The 22546-nt window shown below is 38.0% G+C and overlaps 1 protein-coding gene across 1 annotated transcript; it reads left to right on the forward strand.

Moving 5' to 3' along the window:
* The first annotated feature begins 2932 nt into the window (after nt 1-2932).
* On the forward strand, nt 2933-21824 carry KIF2A (kinesin heavy chain member 2A). The gene is made up of 15 exons (XM_009866871.1): nt 2933-3019; nt 4304-4423; nt 4854-4908; nt 6927-7049; nt 7631-7731; nt 10102-10197; nt 10980-11034; nt 14273-14435; nt 17362-17452; nt 17581-17644; nt 18012-18103; nt 18347-18489; nt 19189-19393; nt 21317-21382; nt 21819-21824. The coding sequence occupies exons 1-15, from the start codon at nt 2942-2944 to the stop codon at nt 21822-21824; spliced, it is 1458 nt and encodes a 485-aa protein (XP_009865173.1). The 5' UTR covers nt 2933-2941.
* Nucleotides 21825-22546: the final 722 nt, after the last annotated feature.

The raw sequence follows: 22546 nt of genomic DNA on the forward strand, positions 1-22546 counted from the left end.
CCTGAATTTCACAGCTGCTCTATTCAGCTGTGTACTAGAAAAATATAATGGAATACTGTTTGTGGAGAGCAAGAGGCAATTGTAAAGATGTAAATGTGCTTTCTGGCACTTCAATAACATGTAGACTTTTAATAACATGAAGAATTTTTAGGAACAAATTGTATGGGTATATTACCAGTTTAAACGTTCTAGTATACATTTTCCGTTTATTCTGACAGTATTTGGAAGATGGACATAACTTTTTTTTTGGTTAGTGTTTTTTCTGTGTTTTTTTTGTTCAGTCCTGACTTTCTTGGCCAGCCAACGGATAAAATCTGGCACAGAGATGGAAGATTTATTGTGATTCTTTTGTTATGGCATGCTGGCTTACTGTGTTTGTGAGAGTGTTCAGTATTTTCTATTCATTCATCAGTCTGCTTTGATCTCCTTTCACTTGCTATAGCAAAAATTAAACCTTTTTTAATTGTTCGTTCTTTGTCAAAAGTAAGACAGCCCAGGAGCAGGTAATAGGACTTATGTGATGGCTCTGTGACTAATACAGAGTCACAGGTTTCAGCAGTGAATAGTGCTGTTTTTAAAAATTGATGAAATTTGGTAATATACTTTAGTATGTACTGAATTAAAATATTGTATAGAATATGTTTTGCTGAACTTACATTTTTCATATATCATTATTCTCTTGATTCTGGATTGACAGCTAGGCTAAGTCTTAAAACAATAGCAGAAGATTATACCAATGTAAGCTTGAGGAGTCTTCCAGTTCCCATAGTTTTTGTGTCCTCGCAGTCCCATCATCCTCTTTGCAGAAGTGCCAGGAGTGGCACTGCTGCAGGAGGACAGCGTTTGCTATTGCTACTTGGCTGAAGGACCAGGTAGCTAATTGAAGCAGCTCTACAACAGGGTGTTCTTCCACAAAATTAAGACCCTAGAGGTTATCAAATGCAGAAAAATTAATGGAGAGATGTATCGAGGACCTTGCACACAGAAAACATGCGCAAAAATGCTCGTCCAAGGAAACAGTGTTGTGCTCGGTGAGCGTGCTGCAGCCCAGCCGCCAGCAGAATTTGGGCAGGATGCTGAGGGCAGGACGTGTGCCTGAACAGCACCCTCCTGGTGAAGGGGGAAGGGAGGAGCGCCCGTGCAGGGATGGGAGGTACAGCAGTGGTCCCTGCCCTAGCGTCTCCTGGCAGCGCCTGTTTGGACGATGCAGGCTGGACCCTTCCTGCAGAGCGCACAGCTGGGACGACTGCAGGAACCGTGCTTGGGAAACACAGATGGAAGGGCTTGGTCAGACAAAACTCAGGACAGGGAAATAAAAAGTGGCAAATGCTAGAGGAAGGGAACCAACTGAAGCAAACTAGGAGGATGTTTGTTGGGTTTTTTTTAAAGAAGCTGGTTAACCTTCTTCAGTGATGGTGTGAATCTTACGCTTTGGGCAAGGACAAGTGCAGAGGTTGTAAATGCATATGTAGTGTATGTTGCTGGTAATGTGAGCACCCTAAACGTGAAAGCAGCGCTGCTTGGGATTGCTGGCTGCTCTGTGAGTCGGCCCCAAGCACTCCACTTGGCTTGAATTTCAGTTAAGTCTCTTCTTCCGCACATTGTGTTACGCAGATTGGCTGTTAACTTCCATGATGCCCTCCTATAGTCTCTCTTCTTGCTTCATTTTAACTAGGTGTGATGTTTTGGCAGCCTTTGTAATGAAATAAATATTAACAGTATACATTTGTTACCGTGCCATTGGGTGAAATAATTTGGGATGTCAGTCAAGGTCTTTCTTCCTTTCTGTCTCTCAGCAGGCCCTGAGAAGCTGAGACTGTATAAAAACACTAACTTTGGAAGACTGTCAAATCATAGCTGAAATGACTAAACCAGAGGTTTGCGGACGAGAAAACTAGACTGGATTTGGGGGCCTGGGAGCTTTGGGAAAGGAGGAGAGAAGGTGCAAGGTGGAGGAGACATGGGCCAGAGCAGACATGTAAGGTCCTTGCTGTGTTTTGCCCCCCGCAGTGCCTGGCCCAGTAGCAGCAGCCTGGGCACAGACTGCTTCAGGACGGTGACTTGTGATTTGAGAGCCTCACGTGGCTCTCGGGCACCTGGGGGGTGGCTCAGAGCGGGTGGAGTGCAGGATTGCTTGTTCGTGCTATGGCTTATCAGAGGAGCAGCTGCATTGGACTCATGCTGTTTAGGAACTCAGTACTCCGAGGGCAAAGCATAGATGTGAAATCAATGTGACACCTGGGTCTTGATCCTTTTGTGTCAGTGCATGCCTTTCCAATTGCTCCTTGCTATGGTGCGTAGGAAATAGGACATAAAAAATTGCGGTACGCTACGTATTTAGGAAGAAAAATCCTTATTAAAAATTTACTGATTCTCGTACTTCAGGCTCGCTGGCTTTGGGTTTTTCACTGGACAAGTGAAAGCAGCGGCACTGTAACTCCAGCTCAGTAGTCTGTGTAAGCAGCTGTTCTTAAAGTGACGTTTTGTATTACTGTTGCCGGCAGTTTGATTTTAGTTGAATTTAGCAAGTGGTTGGATGCCCGTAAGAAACGCACATTTGAATAGGATTTCAGAGGGCTTTGCTCCTGTGTTGGGACATGTAACGTTATATCAGCCTAGAAAGGGTCCAGACAAGCCTTTGTGGAGCTTAACTCAGGAGACTTCACTGCCCGTGGGAGACTTGTGTGGTATTGGCGTTTTCTTCTCTCAGGAGAGAGCCCAAGTGGTGTGGCTTTTTCCTTGAACACTCCAGCGGTGAACCAAGTCTGAGACTTCACAGTGTGGGGCCAGGACTCATCTTCTGTGATTCACCTCCTTTTTTAAACCCTCTTCCTCATATCTGTCTCTGCATGTCTCAGTGCAGGGATGAAAATAACTTCTGGAAAATTTTTACACTGGTTAATGAATTTGCGTTTGCTTTCAAGGCCGAATTCACCAAGCTATGGTCACGTCTCTAAATGAAGATAATGAAAGTGTAACTGTTGAATGGATTGAAAATGGGGATACTAAAGGCAAAGAGGTAAACTTAATTATTTTAGAATTTTTCTCTTAAAAAATGTCTAATAATGAATGTTACTTTGGAATTTGCACTGGAAACAGAAGATAAAAGTCTTAATTTACTTCATTATCCTTTGGGCACAGACTATTTTGTATGGAAGCTATTAGGCAAATGCTGGCTTCTATTGCATTAAATTTGACATCCTGAACTCTGTGCCATAGCTTTTAAACAGTTCTTTTCATCTATTGATTTTGAACCAGTTTACAAAGGCTGACCTTGTTATCCTCCTTTTACAAGTAGAAAAATCAAGAGGGGGAGAATGACTTCCAGTTTAGGCAGGAAACTATATGTAGAGAGAGATTAGAAATGTTTTTGTCTTTGTATCGCTGAGGAATTGAACTGCTAATTTTTTTTCTTATTTCTTTATTTTTGGCAATAGTTTTCCAGCTCTGCTTACTTTGAGAAACTGTTTCTTTGTGTGTAGTGCTTTGTTGTCCACTCTTCATTTAGATTTTGGACCATGTTAGCCAGTTTCAGCTGAGCTTTGGAGAAGCGTCTCAGAAGTAATTACACTTTACCAGTTTTGTGAAATCACAGGAAAAAGAAAAAAGAATTGTGAGAAAGTCTGGGTGTTCTCATCACTGTGGACACACAGAATTCGTACGGCAGTGAGGTCTTTGAAAAGGCCAGTCAGGGGAAATGGCTATAGACACTGACTCTATTAAATATTTCAGAAAACCTGAAGTTTCAGTAACTGTGAAGCCAGCTACTTTTAAGCTCCTTCCCTCTTATATTTTACGTTTATATTTACACTTACATTTACAACATTTTGAATTAGAAACAGTTGAAAGAACAAAAATAGCATTATAAATTTAACATGGTTGCAACTATGCTTTTATTCTTTAGATGGCTGTAATTCATCATTTCTTTAGCATCGCCTGGGAAATTTCAAATAATTGAGATATTTTTCTTTTTATGTTACAGAATTTCTTTTGTATTTTGTAGTAACAGACAAATAACCACAGTAGCGGTTGCTAGTTCTGTTTTAATTTAATCACTTCACAAAATTATGAGTATCTATTGGTCACTTTTAATTCGTCCCTTTTCTGAGGGGTGTGTTTTCACAAAGACCAAAGCTTACACTGTTTTTAGTGAACATGAAACAAGATAATTCCAGTTTGGGAATTAACAAATTGTGGGGTAAAAGCACTAAATATACTCACTGCTTATTCTCAAACATAGGAGAAATGGAGAGGGTGAGTATTGTTTTAAGCTCATGAATGCATTTTATGTTCTTTTACACAGATTGACTTGGAGAGCATATTTTCACTTAACCCAGATCTTGCACCTGATGAAGACATTGAACCTAGTCCAGAGACACCACCGCCACCTACTTCATCAGCCAAAGTAAACAAAATTGTGAAGGTTGGTAATATCTATGCAGCTTGTTCATGTTAGACTTACAGACTAACTTGTTACGTTTGAATTTTTAATTTAACATTTGAGTCTGTGGAGCTGCTTGATACCTGTGTTCCTTCCTTTTTCCTATGGTGAGTAGAGATTTCTTGAAGTCTTTTAAGGACAAGTTTGGCAGAGAGGGAATTGGGGAGTAGTACTTGTATGGCTAAAAATATCTCAAGGAAAAGTATAGAGAAGGTTTTGGAAGTTGATTTGAAACAGTACATATAGTTCAAGTAGTCTGCACCCTAGGCTCTTGGAGGGAGTTGTCAGCAATCACTCCTGTATTGCTGAGGTTGTATTTATTTTCATTTGCTGGAAAGAAGCAGAGGTGAGGCTGGCAGTTCATGTTTTCAGTAATATGATGATCAAATAACAGAAATTTCTTTCTTTATAGACTCGACGAACTGCAGGACCTATTAAGAATGATATCCCTGCCAGAGATAACAGAGGTAAATGCTATCTCTTTCCATTTCAAGGAAGTAATAAATACGGGAATGTTTTAACCTCCTACGCATCTAGCATTCCTTAATAGTTCTGCATTTGTCATTCAGTCATTCAGTACGTTTGCATGTGACTTGTAAAAGACTTACAGCGTTCCTCAAATTATTCCTGTGTATGTGTAGCAATTCATACTCTACAAGTACTATTTATGTGCAAGTGTAAGCAATGTAGCATTAAGAAAGTTAAGCTGAATGAACTGAAGGTGCAAAAATTTCAAGTTAATTAGTTATGCTACATTGAATCATGTGTGACCTTTTCCAAGTTACAGCAACCTCAGTTTGCTTCAGCTTAGTGGAGTGTTTCAACCTGTACTATGTAGTACACTTAAAATTCTTATGTTTTCCATTTTTTAAGTTAGTGTGGTAACAGTCTGTGTGGCAGCACTCGTTCAAAGAGTACTTCAGCCCAACAGGTTATTTCTCAGGTTATTTCTAGAGTTAATAGGAAAAAATGCTGGAATACTGCAGGAGGATAGGTGAAAAGTATGTATTAGGTGCATACAGATGTAATGCATCTGTAACATGAGAAAGAATGGTTACTGCTTATTATTTTGATTTTCTCTAAACTTATCTAACTTGTACTGATAATGGTGATGATTCTTCTTCCAAACATTAATCTACCGTCATGTATTCAGACTACATGCCAGTCCATCTGTTTAAACTTGGAAAAACAAATGGGTTTGCCTGTCTTTGCAAGTGTTCAGACTCTTCTGGTGGACAGAGGACCACTTTTGCCCTTCTGCCATTTGCCTCAGGGGGCGTTAAATGGGAAATCTCATGAAGAAGGGATAATTTTTTTCACACTAACATGGTTTAAATTTGAGACATCTTATTTATGGGCTCTCCTCACATCCATCCATGTTGTCATTTGTAGTAAGTGGTCTGTTTGGTGTGGAGTAACCCTGGAACTTGTATTTTAATAGGCCATGTGCATCTTACTGTTCACAGCTGGCCTAAATATTTATTCTTTGCTGGCCTTGATAGCACACTGTCTTATTTCATGTAGTCAATTTGGGCTCTAAACTAGATCTCCTGTGATACTTGGAATGATCTGAGTGTGTCTTGTCTGTCTCATTCACTACCTGTTTTTGTGGAGGTCTCCGTGTAGCACAGTGAGCTGACCTTCGTTTGGAGTGTCATCCCTGGCTGCTAATCAGAGCTGGTACCTTCCCCTCTGAAATCCTCTGGCAGGCTCTGTTGGGAGCCTGTGCAGGAAATGAGCCAGCTGAAGCAGAGCTGCTTGAAGCAACTCTTTTGAAAAAACAATTTAAAGCATTCAGCTCTACCAGAAAGGCTTGTGTGCTCACCACTCCCACTGCATTCACTGGGAACAGACATCACTGCATCCTCAGAAATCGGCATCCTTAGCACATGTAACATCAATGCATAAGTTTAGATGTATTGATTGTATCTATATCCCTTCCTGTACAGGGTCAGAAAAAGGTTTATTTCTTCCACTCGCAGACTGAGCTGCATTTTGCTGCTTTTGATTTGTATCCTTTTGCTCCTCCAGAGATCATAGGCTCAATGGGGTGGGGCAGTTTTGTAATACCTAGAGAATATGAGACAGCGGGCTTTTTTTGTTACTCGTTTTTTTTGAGTATAATCACAATATAAATAAAATCTCAGCACTTTAAGCTTCAGGACTGCATATCTCCAAGCACATAGTTCATTCTGTGCACGTAGTAAGTTGTACTAATTTTGCAATAGGCTATTCAGAAATATGCACGTGCAGCATTGGTGCTTAATAATTACGTTGTGTTGGTGTGTAACACTAGGATAAAAAGGGCTGCACACAAAATGTCTTTATTAATAGACTTTCTGCATGTCTGGCTGCTTTTCCTCCCCAATAGACTGCTGTGTCTGAAAAGGGGTCTCATTTTGTCTTACTGTAACAAAGCATCAGAATCAGGTAGCAATTTTACTCTTCCGTGTCCAGATGATCTTTGTGCTTTTTTCCTTTGCAGTGGCTGGTTCTGCACGTGCGCGACCTACTCAGCTTCCCGAGCAGTCTTCCTCTTCTCAACAGAATGGTAGTGTTTCAGATATATCTCCAGTTCAAGCTGCAAAAAAGGAATTTGGACCCCCTTGTATGTAAACCGTGTATCAAGGATTCGTTCGTTCTGGGCGTTACATGTACATTCTCTTGGATTATGTTGTTGTCCATAAATGACAAATGGTCTGCATGTGCAGTTGTCTGTGGGCTTCCTCGAGGAGCTTTTTCAGAGAGCTGTGGCTAAACAAATGTTCACTTTTGTCATAGTTCTGCTAGTATTTGGAATTTGTTTTTCCTTTGTCTTTTTTTAACCATGGCCGTGTGGTTTTGGTTTGGTTTTTTTTTTTTCTTCCTTTTTTTTCTTTTTAAATTTGCCTGGGCTTTCTTTTAGTCCAAACCAAGAGATCACATGTATCTGTCCAAATGCTTTTTGAGGGTCATTATCCTTATATTTTTGTTCATGTAATTACTGTCCCATTCCCATGGCTTTTCTAATTCATTTATTTTCTGAATTTTAGAAATTAAATTGCTGTAGTTATTCTGTACTAATACTGATTTGCTTGAAAAGATAGTTGATATAGGTGCATTCTGATTATTGATAAAATAATAAAATTAAAATGTTATAGTCTAAATTCAACACTGAAAATATTTTAAAATTATATCATTTTCTTTAAGCACGTAGAAAATCTAATTGTGTAAAAGAGGTTGAAAAATTGCAAGAGAAACGTGAGAAAAGAAGGTTACAGCAGCAGGAACTTAGAGAAAAAAGAGCTCAGGTTAGTATTTTTAGCTCGGATGGAAAACGTATGTCAGCAAAAGAAGTTTTTTAAATCGTGATTTTTTTCAGGCTTTAATAATTTTCTTGAATTGTAATAATCTTGACATTGTTTTATTTTCATGCTGTATACAAGTTTGATAAATATTTTCGTGCTTGGTTGCATTGCTCTCGTAACTATTACGTTAGACAGTTTTCCCCCTTTTTCTTCCTACAGAAATAATTGCTTGCACTTGCTTATCTTGTTGTGTTTTCTTTCAAGATCAAATACTGATGATAGCTATTTCTCACTGAAAATATATTGCTAAAAATAATCAAACCTTTGGCTTCTAGACAGGTCTGTTATTCTACAGAAGGTATTACAACAATATGATAAACTAGTTTTTATGATTTTTGGTGCTTTCTGTGAGATATATTTGAGGCTTAAGTTTGAACAGTGACTTTTGTTCTTTTTTTTTTTTTTTCTTTAAACCAGTCTATGCATTTATAATTTAGCTTTGCATCATGCAGGCAGCTTGGCAGCAAGTTGTTAGAAACTTGTGTGAAAGAAATGGAGTTGTTCATCCTGTGAGGAAAATCTCTTGATATTAAATGACTTTCTGTCACAGTGGTATAAAAGCTTGAGCAAAACTAATAGTATAATCTTGCTGACAGCCCTGTGCATGTGTATTAGTCTCTAAAGAGATACTACCAGTCTGCTACTGACAGGAGAAGTACCACAACCAAGTAAATAACACAGTCAGTTTACTTCATGGTTTAATGATGTTTCTAAGTTGTCCTAAAATCACCTATGTTGTGTGCTCTAGTTTACATCTGTTTACACAAAAGCAAAACATTACTATGTGTGAGGAACAAGTATTTTTTGCCTTGATATATTAAAATATTTTGACATGGTACAACACCTAAAATTTTCTTTTTATCGCTCCTGTGAAGACTCCCTTTGCATCTGACTCTTAAACTTCTGTATGAGGAAGCTCTGTTTGTCTTGATAACCTGTATGTACCTGTGCTTTGTGTTGCTTTGTGTATTCTGTTATTGTTGTTGTTGTTGTCGTTGTGAAATGCAGCAGCAATTAGCCAACCACTGTCTTCTCGTGGGCAAGACCTTTAAAGAGGGTTTAAAGAGTGTTAGGCAAACACTTGTTCTCTAAGAAGCGGTAGTCCTTTCTGAATGCTAAAACATGATATATTCTATGTGGACTTACTGCCAGCAGTTTTTTTGTTCGCTGTAGTCAGGGTGAACACCATCACGGTACACTCGGGTTCTGATGACCAGGACACAGTTTTATGGGGGGTGAGGATTGGCTGTGTCACAGGTGCAGGGACGTGAGCTGGCTGCCTTTCAGCTCGTTCACCCCAGCACTTTCTGAGGCTGCCTGCACTGGTCCTGCAACCAGCTGCGATCCCAAAGGAGTTTTTTTCAATTGGGCGGAGCTGTGCAAAACTTAATAAGGTCTGAGCACCAGGGCTGGCTATGTACGGCATCAGCAGTGTGTCAGGAAATGGTGTAAAAACTGACACTTGCGGGGAGTGGTGACAGGAAGGATGTTTGATGGATTCTGCGGAGAACCAGCTCAGCTCACAGCAGGCTCGGGGTTAGCAAGACTTGGGAGGGACTCCTTGCACAGCCTCTTACATGTCCATTCACTGGTGCTGGTGGATCTGGGTTTAGGGACAGGAGGTCTTCTGAGCCTGGATGTACCTAATATTTTTTTCCAACCCAAATGATTCTCTGTAGCCTACTGTATATCCTTGGAATTGCTTCTGCTTTTTGTGGGGGTCTAGAAGTGTTAGAAGAGTTTCTGATGCATCCAGGTAGCTGTAGGAGTTAACCTGGGACCAGTAGCAGGACCAAGGTCCTTTAACCGACTCGGGTGCCTCAGGACTGTTGTTCAGAGCAGGTGGGATGCCGGCACTGTCCTCTGCAGCGTGTGCTGTACCTGTGTGGTGGAGTGTGTCCATTTGTCCCTCGGACTGCCTTACCTCACCTTAAGAAGGGTTGACTGTATATGCTATCCAGTGTTGTGCAGTCGTTCAGAGGTGTTGCTTCAGTGTGAAGGTTCTGGCAGGGAGCAATTTCTCTTTCTTGAGTAGACTGTTAATGAATGCTTAATTTGAAGGTATTTTCTATTACATGTCATCTGAAACCAGGAAATAGAAAGCATTTAATTGTTTTGCTTTATCATCAGTAGATTAGCTACATCAGAATGGAAAAAAACCATTAAACTTGCATTTGAGACATTTCTAGTGTTTTGGAGAAAAAATAAGATTTTAGTTAATGTGTGTTTTTCTTATCAATAAATACAGTATATATTGAAGTTAGTTTATGTCAGAAAAAAAGTATATTAGAAATTTGTTGCTTACTTCCCCAGGATGTTGATGCTACGAACCCAAATTATGAAATTATGTGTATGATAAGAGATTTCAGGGCAAGTCTGGATTATAGACCACTAACAACTGCAGATCCTGTAAGTATTCCAGCAGCATGGAAATTTTTTATGCTTCTGTATTTTTGCTGTGTGTTTTGAGTTTCTTTCAATGTATAATTCTGCCTGTAGCATGAAAAGTATGTAGTGTAATAGGTGTTAGTATTCATTGTAACATGGGTTTATTTTTTCAGTGATTTGATGATACTGCAATTAATAAGTTTTGAAGGCCTACTTCAAAATCACTGTTATTAACGTTGTGTCATTTAAATATCTTTTTACTGTAAAATAACACCAGTATGTACTAAGTGGTCACTCAGCCCTCTGTATTGTAAATTCTCCTGGGGTGCCAGGGGATGTGCATGCAGACCATTAGGCCTCTCTGAAAAACCCGGTTAAGCATGAAGATTAATATTTGATCTTTGAAGATGATGAGGGCCTTTGGTTTGCAGAGAAGTCACAGGAGCAGGATTCTTAAATGATGAAGATCATCAGATCTCTGTGGAAATCAGAGATTGTGACAACTTCTGACAATAGCGTATCTACCCTGTTATAGCTGGGGTTCCTTGTAGTATTCCAAGATGTACGTGATACTCTACAGGATTAGATCACTGTCTGCAGGGAGTTTTGCAAATGTGTGGTTCTCACTTTTGGGTTCTTGGCTATTGTGCAGATACAAGGGGCTTTTACAGATAACTCAGTCTCGAAAATCTCTCCTTGTTTAAGCAATTGGTTTGCCAATTCAAGAACAGGAGTAAAATGAAGTAAAATACTGTATAACCGGAATTAGGTTATAGTTCACTGAAAGATTGTTTCTTTTGCAGATTGATGAGCACAGGATATGTGTTTGTGTACGAAAACGACCACTCAATAAAAAAGGTATGACCACTGAAGATTTTACTAATTTTTTTTGTCTGAAGAGTTGCTTCTGATAGTAATGTTATTTGTGTCAAAGAGATCCAGAAATACTGATCCAAGGTGAAACTGTTACACTAGACCATACGTGTGGTGGACCTGGAAAATTCATAGACTCGTTATAACCTGGATAAAGATGGAGAGGAATGCATTTGAACTGCCACCATTTTGAGGATTGGTAGCTGGGGTGCAGAGAGACTCCAAGTTTTTTCCAAGGTCAGCTAGGATGTATTTAGTTGATCTGGGAACTTAATTATACTGTAATTACTTCAGTTTTCTTACAGTGTGTTAGGATCACAATTCTTTTAAACTATCCTTCAGGTGATCTCCTGAGCAGAATCAAAATCTTCACACAGACTGTTTGCACATGTATTTTTATATTTCCAGTTGTTCCTGAATCAGACATCAAGGGAGCAGTTCAGGTGCCTGACACTCATGTGTTAGGGCTTTAGGTGCCCAAATGTCCAAGACAGTCTTGCAGGCCCAGCAGATTACAAACTGGAGACTTGTATCCCCCGGGAGCTGCTGCTCAGGGCTGGGCAGCATACCCTGAAGATACTCTAAAGCATATGAAATGGGTACTGGAGTGACTCCCTGGTGACTTTTTTAATATGTGATTAGTATCACAACTTCTTTTTCTTGCAGCCGACTCATCAGACTGGAGTCTGTATTCCAAAAAAAACGTGCTCTGGTTTTCAATTCCAGTTAAATCCGAATCTTCCCATGAAGTTTTTAACTTTCAAGTGGGAAATTAAGAAAGTAAATGCTTCTGGATTGCAGCCTGTCTGAATCCAGTGTTTAAGTAAGATATCTTTTGTTTCAAAAGATGTTTCTTTCCTCTTCTTTCTATTACATTTTGTTTAGCTGAAGGAGTGAAAGAGCATCACTCTGACTCAGAGATGACAAGGAATGCATTTACTTTTTTTATTATCAGAACTACACGTGGATTATCTGGGGCATATTCAGAGGAAAATGGGAGAAATGTCTGGGAAGGGGAAAACATCTGTTGATAGCAGTAGATAGATAGTTTTTGTCCTATTTTTTTTCCCTCCATGTTGTTGCTTCCCCTACTTTTTTTTTCTTCATTTTTATTTTTACTGTTTTCCTCTTCCCTGTATTTTTACCTTTTATTCATCTGAAAGGAATGCATAATCTCAAAAAATGAGTTAACTGAACTGTTCTGCACAACCTATTTAATAAGAGCATTCAACATACAAGTCTGGTAGCAACTGATTTTCTGTTTAGCATTAGAGGTTATCTTTAATAAAATACAACTTAGAAATCTGATACATTTAGGAAAAACATCACCTTTTACCACTTCTGAATGTGGACAAAGTGAAATTACAGTAAATAAGAGCAGGTCGTCATGGGGCATGAGTTGGGATTTAGAAGGTTTTGATACGGTGAAAGTTGCATGTCTTAGATATTAGTGGTTTGGAGCTATTAAAAAAATAGTTCAGAAGTGCTTGTAGGAGTATGAGTGTCTAAGTAAAAATGAAGTTGGCACTAAGCTTCTTTTGCATTTTTAAGATTAAGCAAAAAGGTATTAATGAAATAAACTATGCAGGGAGTGAACTATAGAGATAATCTAGTACCCATGTGATCCAATCTGCTGAAAAGACACACTTCATAAGAAATGCCTGGTTTTAAAATTGAAGAGTGTAGAAGAACCAGAGATACTAGTGTATAACACCCTGAAGAGAAGAAACAAAATCTTTTTCTTTTCTTTGTGTCAGTCTCACGAACACCAAACAGTCACCAAAATATTGTGTTCTCAGCACCAGTTGTTTAGTGGATTGACTTTGCAGGAAGTAGGTGCTCACACTGGCGTTTTAAGGTTTTATTTCAGTGATGTATAGTCACTGTATTTGTATAGTCAATGCATTTGGTGGATTTAAGAGACACTATTAAAAATTTTCGTCAGCAAAGAATGCAGGTTGTCCTACCAAATAGCTAGAAGCAGGTAAATGTCTTACTCCAAACAATTGTTTAAGAAAAATCAGCTTTTGACTAAACTAAAAAGCTTTTGCTACAAAAAAATTGCCCTTCCTACATCTCTTTTCATCACTGTTCCTTATTTCTTCTTTGTAGCTACTGCAGAAAAATATTTTATTGCTGTGCAGTTGAAAAACTGATTATATAGGGACTTGAATGTACATTTCTGTTGGTGTGTAATGTCATGCAATGGTAACCATTGTACTGTTTGATCAGTATGTTAACAGATGAAAAGATTTCTATCTGATTGATTAAAGCCACATCAAATTCTTGAGCTGCATGCCTTAAGAAAATTTAAATAGAAATGCAAGTAGGACACATTAGTGATCCTGACTGTACGCACAGAAGGTCTTTATTTTTGTGCATACCGTGGATCACTGGGTTCTCTGTTTTGCTGACTCATATCTCATACAACAATTAGCAGTAAATTGTAGTGCTGTGTAGTAATTATAACCTGGGATCTCACTGCTGAAATCACATCTAGATGGCTTTTGTTCATTCTCAGTGATAGGAAGAAACATTAGCATTTCCAGTGCTTTCTGCTTACTAAGTAATTTTAGGAAGGATTTCAGTTTAGAGAAATTCTGAATTAACGATGTATGTTTTAGGTTCCAGGAGAAATACACAAATGAAAATGTCTGTGTAAAATGAAAGCAATTTTTTCTTGTTGAAAGCTGTGAACATATGACTGTCATGTTAAGGATTTAGGGAAAATAAAAAGATGAAAATTAAAATAAAGCAGATTATTATAAGGATATTAATTTCTTTGTGTTTTCAAGTCAGCGTCCAGTTTATCCAGTAGAGAAGTTGTTTATAAAATCTCAAAGTATATGGCAGTAATCTCTAAGAGAAGCCCTGAGGAAAAAGAACTCAAATCCATGGAAAGTGTTATTTCAGAATACATAAGAAGCTACAATGATAGTGCTATAATTAGAGGGGGTTTTTTTAGCTTTCATAATCTTAGTTTTTCTAATCAGCTTTGTACAACCTCTCTTTAATTTCTGGAAATTGGGAGGATAGGATGACTAGACTACCCAAATGAAATCTCTTACTTAGCAGATAACTATCTAGGCATCGGAAGCCCAAATCCATCGCAGTGTTGTTACTTGGAGGAGCTGTGTTATCTGAGATAAGAGTGTAAATAATGAAAAAATGTAAAAGATAATGATGTGTTGCTAGTTAAATATATATTTCACTTATTTTATAGAAACTTTAATGAAAGACCTTGATGTAATAACAATTCCTAGTAAAGATGTTGTGATGGTACATGAACCAAAACAAAAGGTGGATTTAACAAGGTACCTAGAAAACCAAACTTTTCGTTTTGATTATGCCTTTGATGACACGGCTCCTAATGAAATGGTTTACAGGTATGTGTATTTGCTTTTTTTTTTGTGAATCTTTTTTCTCATGTATCTCCCATGTCAGTAACTGTGGGCTTACCTTAATCATGGATTTTACTCTTCTGTGTTAGCAGATGCATATATTGCTACTTCCATTCTTTCGTGTGTTTACTTTTCTTTTAACTCTTTATCTTGAATTCTTCACTTGCAATGTCATCTCCACTTCCATTGACCTCAGTCCTGCTCTCAGTCCTTCTGCAAGCCCTGCTGCTTTCCAGGCTCTAGTATGCGTTGCCTGCCTCCTCAGCTGCTGAATAGTTGAACAACTTCATGAGCTCTCCATTTGCCTCAGGGTTATCATCTTATTAATCAGTGTATTTGCAGCACCTGAGGAACCTGAGTATGACTTTTCGTCTTCAGGGAACTTGGAAGAAAAGGACAGCCCCAGCACCAAAGAGCTTGTAGTTTGAGTATGAGATAAGTAATAAATGGAAACAAATCAGGAAATCAGGAGAGAGTGGAGAAAGAATACAAAGAAAGTGAGAGAGGTCACGTTACTGTATTGCTGAGATACCTGAGCTGGCGTGGCTGCTGGAAGCAATCTGGCTGATGTAACACGGGAGTGCATGGAGCAAAGTTATATTGCTCAAAATACTGAATCCTTTTGATTTAAAAAACAACAGCAGCAAAGACACACATCCACTTTCAGCCCCAAGGTATTTGGGTCTCCGTTTTCTCCTTTATTCTTCCGTTTCACTTCCGCAGCTGGCAGAGAGTAATGAACGTAACGCATTTAAAAATATCTTTAGAAGTAGCCATTTAACCTTGTACAACTTACTAAATGGAGCACATAGAGTAGCAGGCAAGGTTAGAGAGCATAACAGGTCATAATCTCAATGCAGTTTGTGAAGCTTTTTGCAGGGAATATTGACATTACAAGGAATTTGAGGGTAATTTTCCTTATGCTTGGGAAGTGCTTCCCAAAGCCTTAAGTGGTAGTGACAGAGAAAATTCATAGTAACAGAATTATTAAAAGCCCTTGAAATTTAAAACTTATGCTTGATATAATTAGGAAAAGAAGGGTGGCAAAAGGAAAATCTGTGTAGTCAGTATACACTAACAAAAGACTTATAAACAGCAAAGCTGTGCTCTTGGAGATTTCTGTCTGTGATGGTTGTCTGCTGGTAACATCTTCCCTTTCTCGATACTGAAGAGCTGTGGGAGAGTGATCTAACTGGTCGTGTGTGCTTCTTGTAATAGTTCTCATCTGCTTAATTAACAATCAGTTCTTCTAATCTCCCTCGTTCCTGTTATTTATCTTTGTGAGCATAGTGTTTAAGTGTGAGAGGTGTTTTTGGCATACAACATTATTGTATTTTTGTATTGAGTTTTCTCCAGACGGTTTTTATTAGTTGCGTAATGCATTAATGGTAGCATGGAAAAATATTGAAGATGGTTGTATCCATACTGAAACAGTAAATCTCTAGGCTGTGTAGCAGTGAAGTCTTTCTCCTCTCTCAAAGGCACGATAATGATTATTACTTGAAGGACAATCTGCTTCAAGGCCTCCTGTAATAACAGGAGTAAGAGAAAGTTAGGAATTGTCATCTCCTCTCACCATGGCGCCAGGGTCACAGTGGGGAAAAAAATAATGTGGCAAGTTATGCCCAGTTTTCTTCAGTATTCTGCAGTTACTCACTGTATACCTACACATAAAAACGTTCTTCGTTTTGGGGGGAAAAAGTACTACTCTTTTATTAGTAGTAGTAATAATAGCATAGCAGTAATAATAGTAGTAATAATAGCATAGTAGTAATAATCATATTATTATTAGTAGTAATAAAATAATATTTAAATGCATTTATTATTGTTAAAATTATTATTAATAATAATGATTTTTAATTGATAATCTGCAACAAGTTTTGCTTGTTTCAAGTTTTCATTAATACTAAAAAACAGACACTACTTTGAATGCCTGTACCATTTGGGTTTTAAAGGAGAACCAGAGTTTACATTCTGAAAGATCAAGACTGCAAATAAAGATTCTAGTAAAAGTAAAGTTGAACTGTTTTGGCATGGTACCTTTTGGAGTTGTATGAAAACGTTTCTACGTGTACCTTACTTTAAAATAAATATAATTAAGTCTTTTTTTTAATAATTCGCAAAGTAAATAATTTCAAACTCAAACAGAGATAATAGACTGTGCTTCTTAAGAGGATAGGCTTTGTGAGATTTTCTGTTTTATATAGAACAAGAGTAAACATCAAAATATCAGAATATTCTCTTGAGGACAGAGGAAGTATATGTTTAGAAGAAGGAAAAACAGAAAGTCTAAAACTGAACAGGAATCATCTAGTGCATTTTTGATGAAAATTCATGGTTCAGTTGAACTTAGATATTTGCAAAGCCCTTGGTTGCTGGATGGCTCAGGCTTGCACATATTATTCTTGTACATGATCTTCTGTCTGTTCAAAAATGGAATGAAAGAAGGTTTCTGTAAACGATTGTCACTTAAAGGTGCTTTGTAGGTAAACATCTAGAAAAAATATTCAGAGTTTTTTGCACAGAGACTCCACTGATAAGCCTCCATTAGGTTACCATTTGCTTTTGGAGTTTTCATGAAATAATACAATAACTATTGCGGTTTTTTATTTTTCAGTAAAAATAATTCTTTAAAATAGAAAATAACACTTTGGATAGTATTTTTTGACACATCAGTTACTACTTCAGGGGTAACTAGATTCTTCTATTCTGAAGAGCTTGAGTGTCCATTTTCTTGAGCCTCAGAGCTGGTGATCTCTTTAGTTCAGGAACTAATGTAGAGATTTCCTTTGGCCTCTCAAAGCACAGGACCAGTTTTGTCACTTACGACCTTAAAATGTATAGCATCCTTGTGGTAGTGGCATCTTGGAGTAATTCGGTTTCTGAACTACTGTTGTTTTTTGCGTTTAAGGTTTACAGCTAGACCATTAGTAGAGACCATATTTGAAAGGGGAATGGCTACTTGTTTTGCATATGGACAAACAGGGAGTGGAAAAACCCATGTAAGTATTTCTTCTACATGCCAGCAATACACTTATTATATTCGTTAGAACTTAGGTGAATTCTAATAAGTAACAAATATGTAAGTTCCAGTTCTGTTATTTTTATATGTTTTTTTTTTTTAATTTAGACTATGGGTGGTGACTTTTCAGGAAAGAACCAGGATTGTTCTAAAGGAATATATGCACTTGCAGGTGAGGCTTTATTGGTCTATTAGCATTTTGCAGTTTAGTTGAGATCAATAAATTTTCTACTCCCTGTCGTACAAACATAAGGATCTAGACTCCTAGATGTGTAGTCTTTACACAATAAAGTAAATGTATATATAGATTACTTCACAAAATGTAATAAAGTATGATTAATTAAATTTATAATTCTGGTGTCTTCTGCATCTTACAATGTAATGTAGCAGTTTGGACTTTTAGACTTGGTTGACTGCTCCTATATGTTACATTTGCAAAATGCAAGAGGTGCTGTAAAATAGACTGTTACGCATTATTGGGTTTTTACTAAATGAAAATATGTAACAAGATTCTCTTTATTCTGGAAATATATTCACAGCTAGAGATGTCTTCTTAATGCTAAAGAAACCAAACTATAAGAAGTTAGAACTTCAAGTATATGCAACATTTTTTGAGATCTACAGTGGTAAAGTAAGTACTTGATGTTTCTCTGAGGAAGGAGGAATTTCTCTTTCACAAACAACATTTTGAGCTTGTCACACACAAGACTTTTTTTTCCTTTTTGTACTAAAATCTTTGTTTCAAATAATTCCTTACACTTCCTTTTCAATCATGTTTTTCCATGGAATGCTTTGCATATTTTTATATGGAATTTGAAACAAGTGTCTTTTAAAGCTCTTCTTTAACTGTTCTGTTTTCACCCCCCTCCCCAAGGTTTTTGACTTGTTGAACAGGAAAACAAAATTAAGAGTGTTAGAAGATGGTAAACAGCAAGTCCAAGTGGTGGGATTACAGGAACGGGAAGTGAAATGTGTTGAAGATGTTCTTAAGCTTATTGAAATAGGCAACAGCTGCAGGTATCTCCCATAGTTTACACCAGTTTTTCATTGTACATTAAAGAATAAGATTTTTTTAGAGTCTTTTTATAGTGATGGCTTTTTAATGTGCAGTGGGGTTTTTTGATGATTTTGGCTGCAAGTAGGGAATCTGCCTACTTTTAAAATAAAGAAATTTAAGTGTTTCTCTGTCTCCTAGAGAGGAATAACTGATTTTTCTACAGGATGTGAACTACATGCATTATGTAAGCAGCTTACTGACTTAGATACACATCATTTATAATCTGGAATACTGCCAGATTCTTCTGCTCTAAAAGGCCTTGATACGTAGTGACAGAGGTTAAGCATAAATGTTTATTTTTTTCAGGAATGCAGCTTCATTGCTTTTAAAATTAGCTTTGTGCATATACAGCTGCCTGATCAGATAAAAATGTCATCAGCATTTTACGTGTAAGCTCTCTGATAATCTGAAATCTTTGAAGATCTGATTATTCTTGCTTTTAAAAAGGAGGTAAAATGTTAGTAATCTTCCATTTCTGTCTGAAAAGATGGAAAAAGAGGTATAATTGTACTATCTATATCCAATTATTAAGGTTTTATCTCTAGTGCACACAAGAATGTTAGACATGTAAGAAAATACAGGACTCTGCCCTGAAAAAAGCTAATGTGTTGAAGTTAGTGTGTTTAATATGTCCTTCCATTCTCTCCTTTTGTTTAAAGGACATCTGGCCAGACGTCTGCAAATGCACACTCATCTCGAAGCCATGCAGTATTTCAGATTATTCTCAGAAGGAAAGGGAAATTGCATGGTAAATTTTCTCTGATTGATTTGGCTGGCAATGAAAGAGGAGCAGATACTTCCAGCGCAGATAGGCAGACTCGACTGGAAGGTGCGGAAATTAACAAGAGCCTTTTAGCACTCAAGGTAACTGAAATGTTTCCATTGCCTTTGAGTAGGTGGAAGCCTTCTTCATATAAAAGCAATGACTATTAAAATGAGTGTTTTTGCAGCCTTTGCTTGTCTACATTGTCTACTGATGTGACAGGTAAAATAATGTATTAATTTTTCCCCTAAATGTCTGAAGGAGCACTTGGTAGTTACCAGGTAGAAACACTGCAGAAAGACTGTGCTATCAACTCGCGTGTAGTGTAAAAAAACCCAAACAGCTTCAACACAAAGTCTCCAGTGGTTGAATTTGAAGACTTGTCTCATATATATGTAAAATGGGAGGACAGATGACTTATTTTGGTACTAAAGGTCTGAAGTAATAACTGGAAATATTCTTACCGATCTCAGTATTGATTTCTTTCTAAAAATAAAAAATAAAAGTTACCTTTGCAACATATTTATATACTGCAACATATTTATGTACTGCTGTTAATAAATTCACTAAAGCAACACGACAGCAACATATCCAGAAAGAACGACCAAATAGATGAAAATAACCCTTGAAAGTTGGAATCCATTTCTGACTACTGTATAACAAAGTGTCTGATACAGTCACTTTAGAAATTTTTGTACATTAATCCAGGACACATCAAGAGAGCTAAGAAATCTTATTTAAAGATTCACATGCCTTTTTTTGTTTGGTTGGTTGGGTTTTTTTAATGCTTAAAAGAGGTTCAGTCTAAATAGGGAAAGTAATTTTTTAGTCTCAACTGGAGGAACATTTGTTTTCAATGGCTTATAGCTTATCTCTGTTGTTGGTTAGTTTGGCTTAGATTTACCACTCCCAGCACCAGCACTGTGTTTTTTTATAAAGAATCTGAACCCTAAAATCACTGTACGTACTTTTATATGCTGTCGTGTGAAAGGTACGTGGCTGTGAGAGTCACGAACCCCAGCGAAACACTTGCTTGTTTCAGAGCCCCGGTAAGGACTTGCACTGAGTCAATTTGCAAGGTAACCAAAAATAGGTAATTTATTAAAGTGACAGATACAACATTCGGAGTTGCTGTTGCTAAAATCACTCTCTGATTTATGATAATAATGCCAGCAAAATACTATCCTGGGTGTTACTCACCAAAAGGTGGAAGCGCGATTCTTACCAAGAAGGCGTCCCTGTCTTGGGTGAAGGACAAGGAGCACAGCCCGTCGACTGCCTCTGCCTCTTCTAGGGTCTTCTCCTCCCAACGACACATACCCTCTATGCTCCTTATATACCATCTTCCCCTGGGGTGGCATTTGGCATGATTTGAGCGAAGAGTGGCCTTCAGGATTTTGTTTTGAAGCAGCTTGTCTATTTGCAGGATGATGTTCACACCATTAGTCTCCGTGTGGCCTTGCTCTTTTGCCAAAACAGGGCCATCCTGGCATCACAAGACTCCCTCCTTTGGCTGGTTCTCACTGTGTAGGCCTTGTTTCAATCCATTCTCAGGGTCTGCATAACAGATAAATGAACACCGGTGTTCAGCAAATCTGAAACCCTTAGGCTAAAATATCACATTATCCACCCTGTTACTATGATCACTCAATCGAGATTGAAATCATGCACTAGTAAAGTCAATCTTGGGGGTAACCCTTATGTTTGACTTTCCTTCACCTGGGTGTAGCTCCAACTCTGTCCACCCGAACACCATGCATACTTGACGAATTAATACCCGAGTTAGCATGGATCTAAAGCAAGCTAATAACGTGCAAAACATCATAATCACAATAACTGTGACTAAAATTGATTACACTAAAGAAGCAAGCCATCCTGACAATGAAAAACCCAAACCATGTAAAAGTTTGTTTAACCATTGTACTTCCATGCTTTCTCTAAGATCTCTACTTGCTTTTACTACACGCTTTGTATGATCTAGTTACTCGTCAAGATGTTTTGTTACATTCAGTATGTGAACACAGCAAGTATCATTGATTAGGTCTAAGTATCCGCACACTCCATTTTCATGCAATAATAGTAAATCTAAGGTCAGCCTATTTTGTAATGTCATCTTTGATGTTACCTGTACCTGTGTATTTAATGCTTCCAACCCAACTTGGGTTGCATTGGCTAATGCTTCAATCTGTCCAGTGAGGTTATGTAACATCATTCAATTTAGAAAAGCCATTAGGTGAGGTGTAAAGATTGACTCTAAAACCAATCCAACCACAGTTCCTATTGTCGGGTGTTGCCAGGGATCTGTCGAACTTCTTTTGAAGCACAAAAAGCTTTCATTTTCAGACAACTGTCCCCGCTCCATCTATTTTTTAACTGATAGACAGCGTTAGATAGTCGTAAATGCCATCTAGGCTCATGAATTTTAGCAAATCACTTGATTAACCCATTTGTTCGTTCAGCAATACCGTTGGCTTGGGGGTAATATGCAGTATGAAACACCCACTGAATTCCTTCCTCTTTTCCCAGTCTTGAACCACGGTAGCTGTAAAATGTCATCCTTTGTCACTTTGAATTTCCTCTGGTAGGAAAAAAAAATTCCTTTAAACTTTGAACTGTATTTTCTCCAGTAGCAGCTGTAATGGCTGTTGCCATGATTCCTGAAACAACTTCCACACCCACTAATATGTATTTTTTACCTCCTGATGATTGCAGTAGGCCTGTGCAGTCAATTTTTTTTTTCCAAGTGCACCACAGTGTTTTTTTTGTCTCGAATATGCAGGGGAGGTGCCTTACTCGGATGGTCTTTAGTAAGGTGCAAATGACATTGTGAACATGCAGTCACTACCTGTTCACACAGTTTCACTGATACAGGCCAGCCTCGAGTTATGCCTTCCCAGTGTAAGCTGGCTCATCTGGTGTGGCCTCCTTTGACATGTAACCATTTGAGTAAGCTTTCCCATTCATGGTCATCATTCACGACATCGATTTTGTGTAGTTGTGTAAGACTGTCAACTTGTTGGTTAGACTGAGCAGAAATAGAAGTTGATCAGTCATGTCCTTTCACCCACCCAATATATAGCATTCTTTGCTGTCCTATTTCCAGCAATTGCTTCCAGCTGTCTGTTTGCCAGATTGGAACTCTATTTACCTGCCAGTTGTTGGCTGCCCAGTGACCTCTCCATTCTGTAGCCCCTTTGAAAACAGCATGTGAATCACTATAGATGTAGCTAGCACCATGATATGCAGCAAGGAAG

This window comes from Apaloderma vittatum, unplaced genomic scaffold, assembly GCF_000703405.1.
Source record: "Apaloderma vittatum isolate BGI_N311 unplaced genomic scaffold, ASM70340v1 scaffold18180, whole genome shotgun sequence".
NCBI classification, from domain to species: Eukaryota; Metazoa; Chordata; class Aves; order Trogoniformes; family Trogonidae; genus Apaloderma; species Apaloderma vittatum.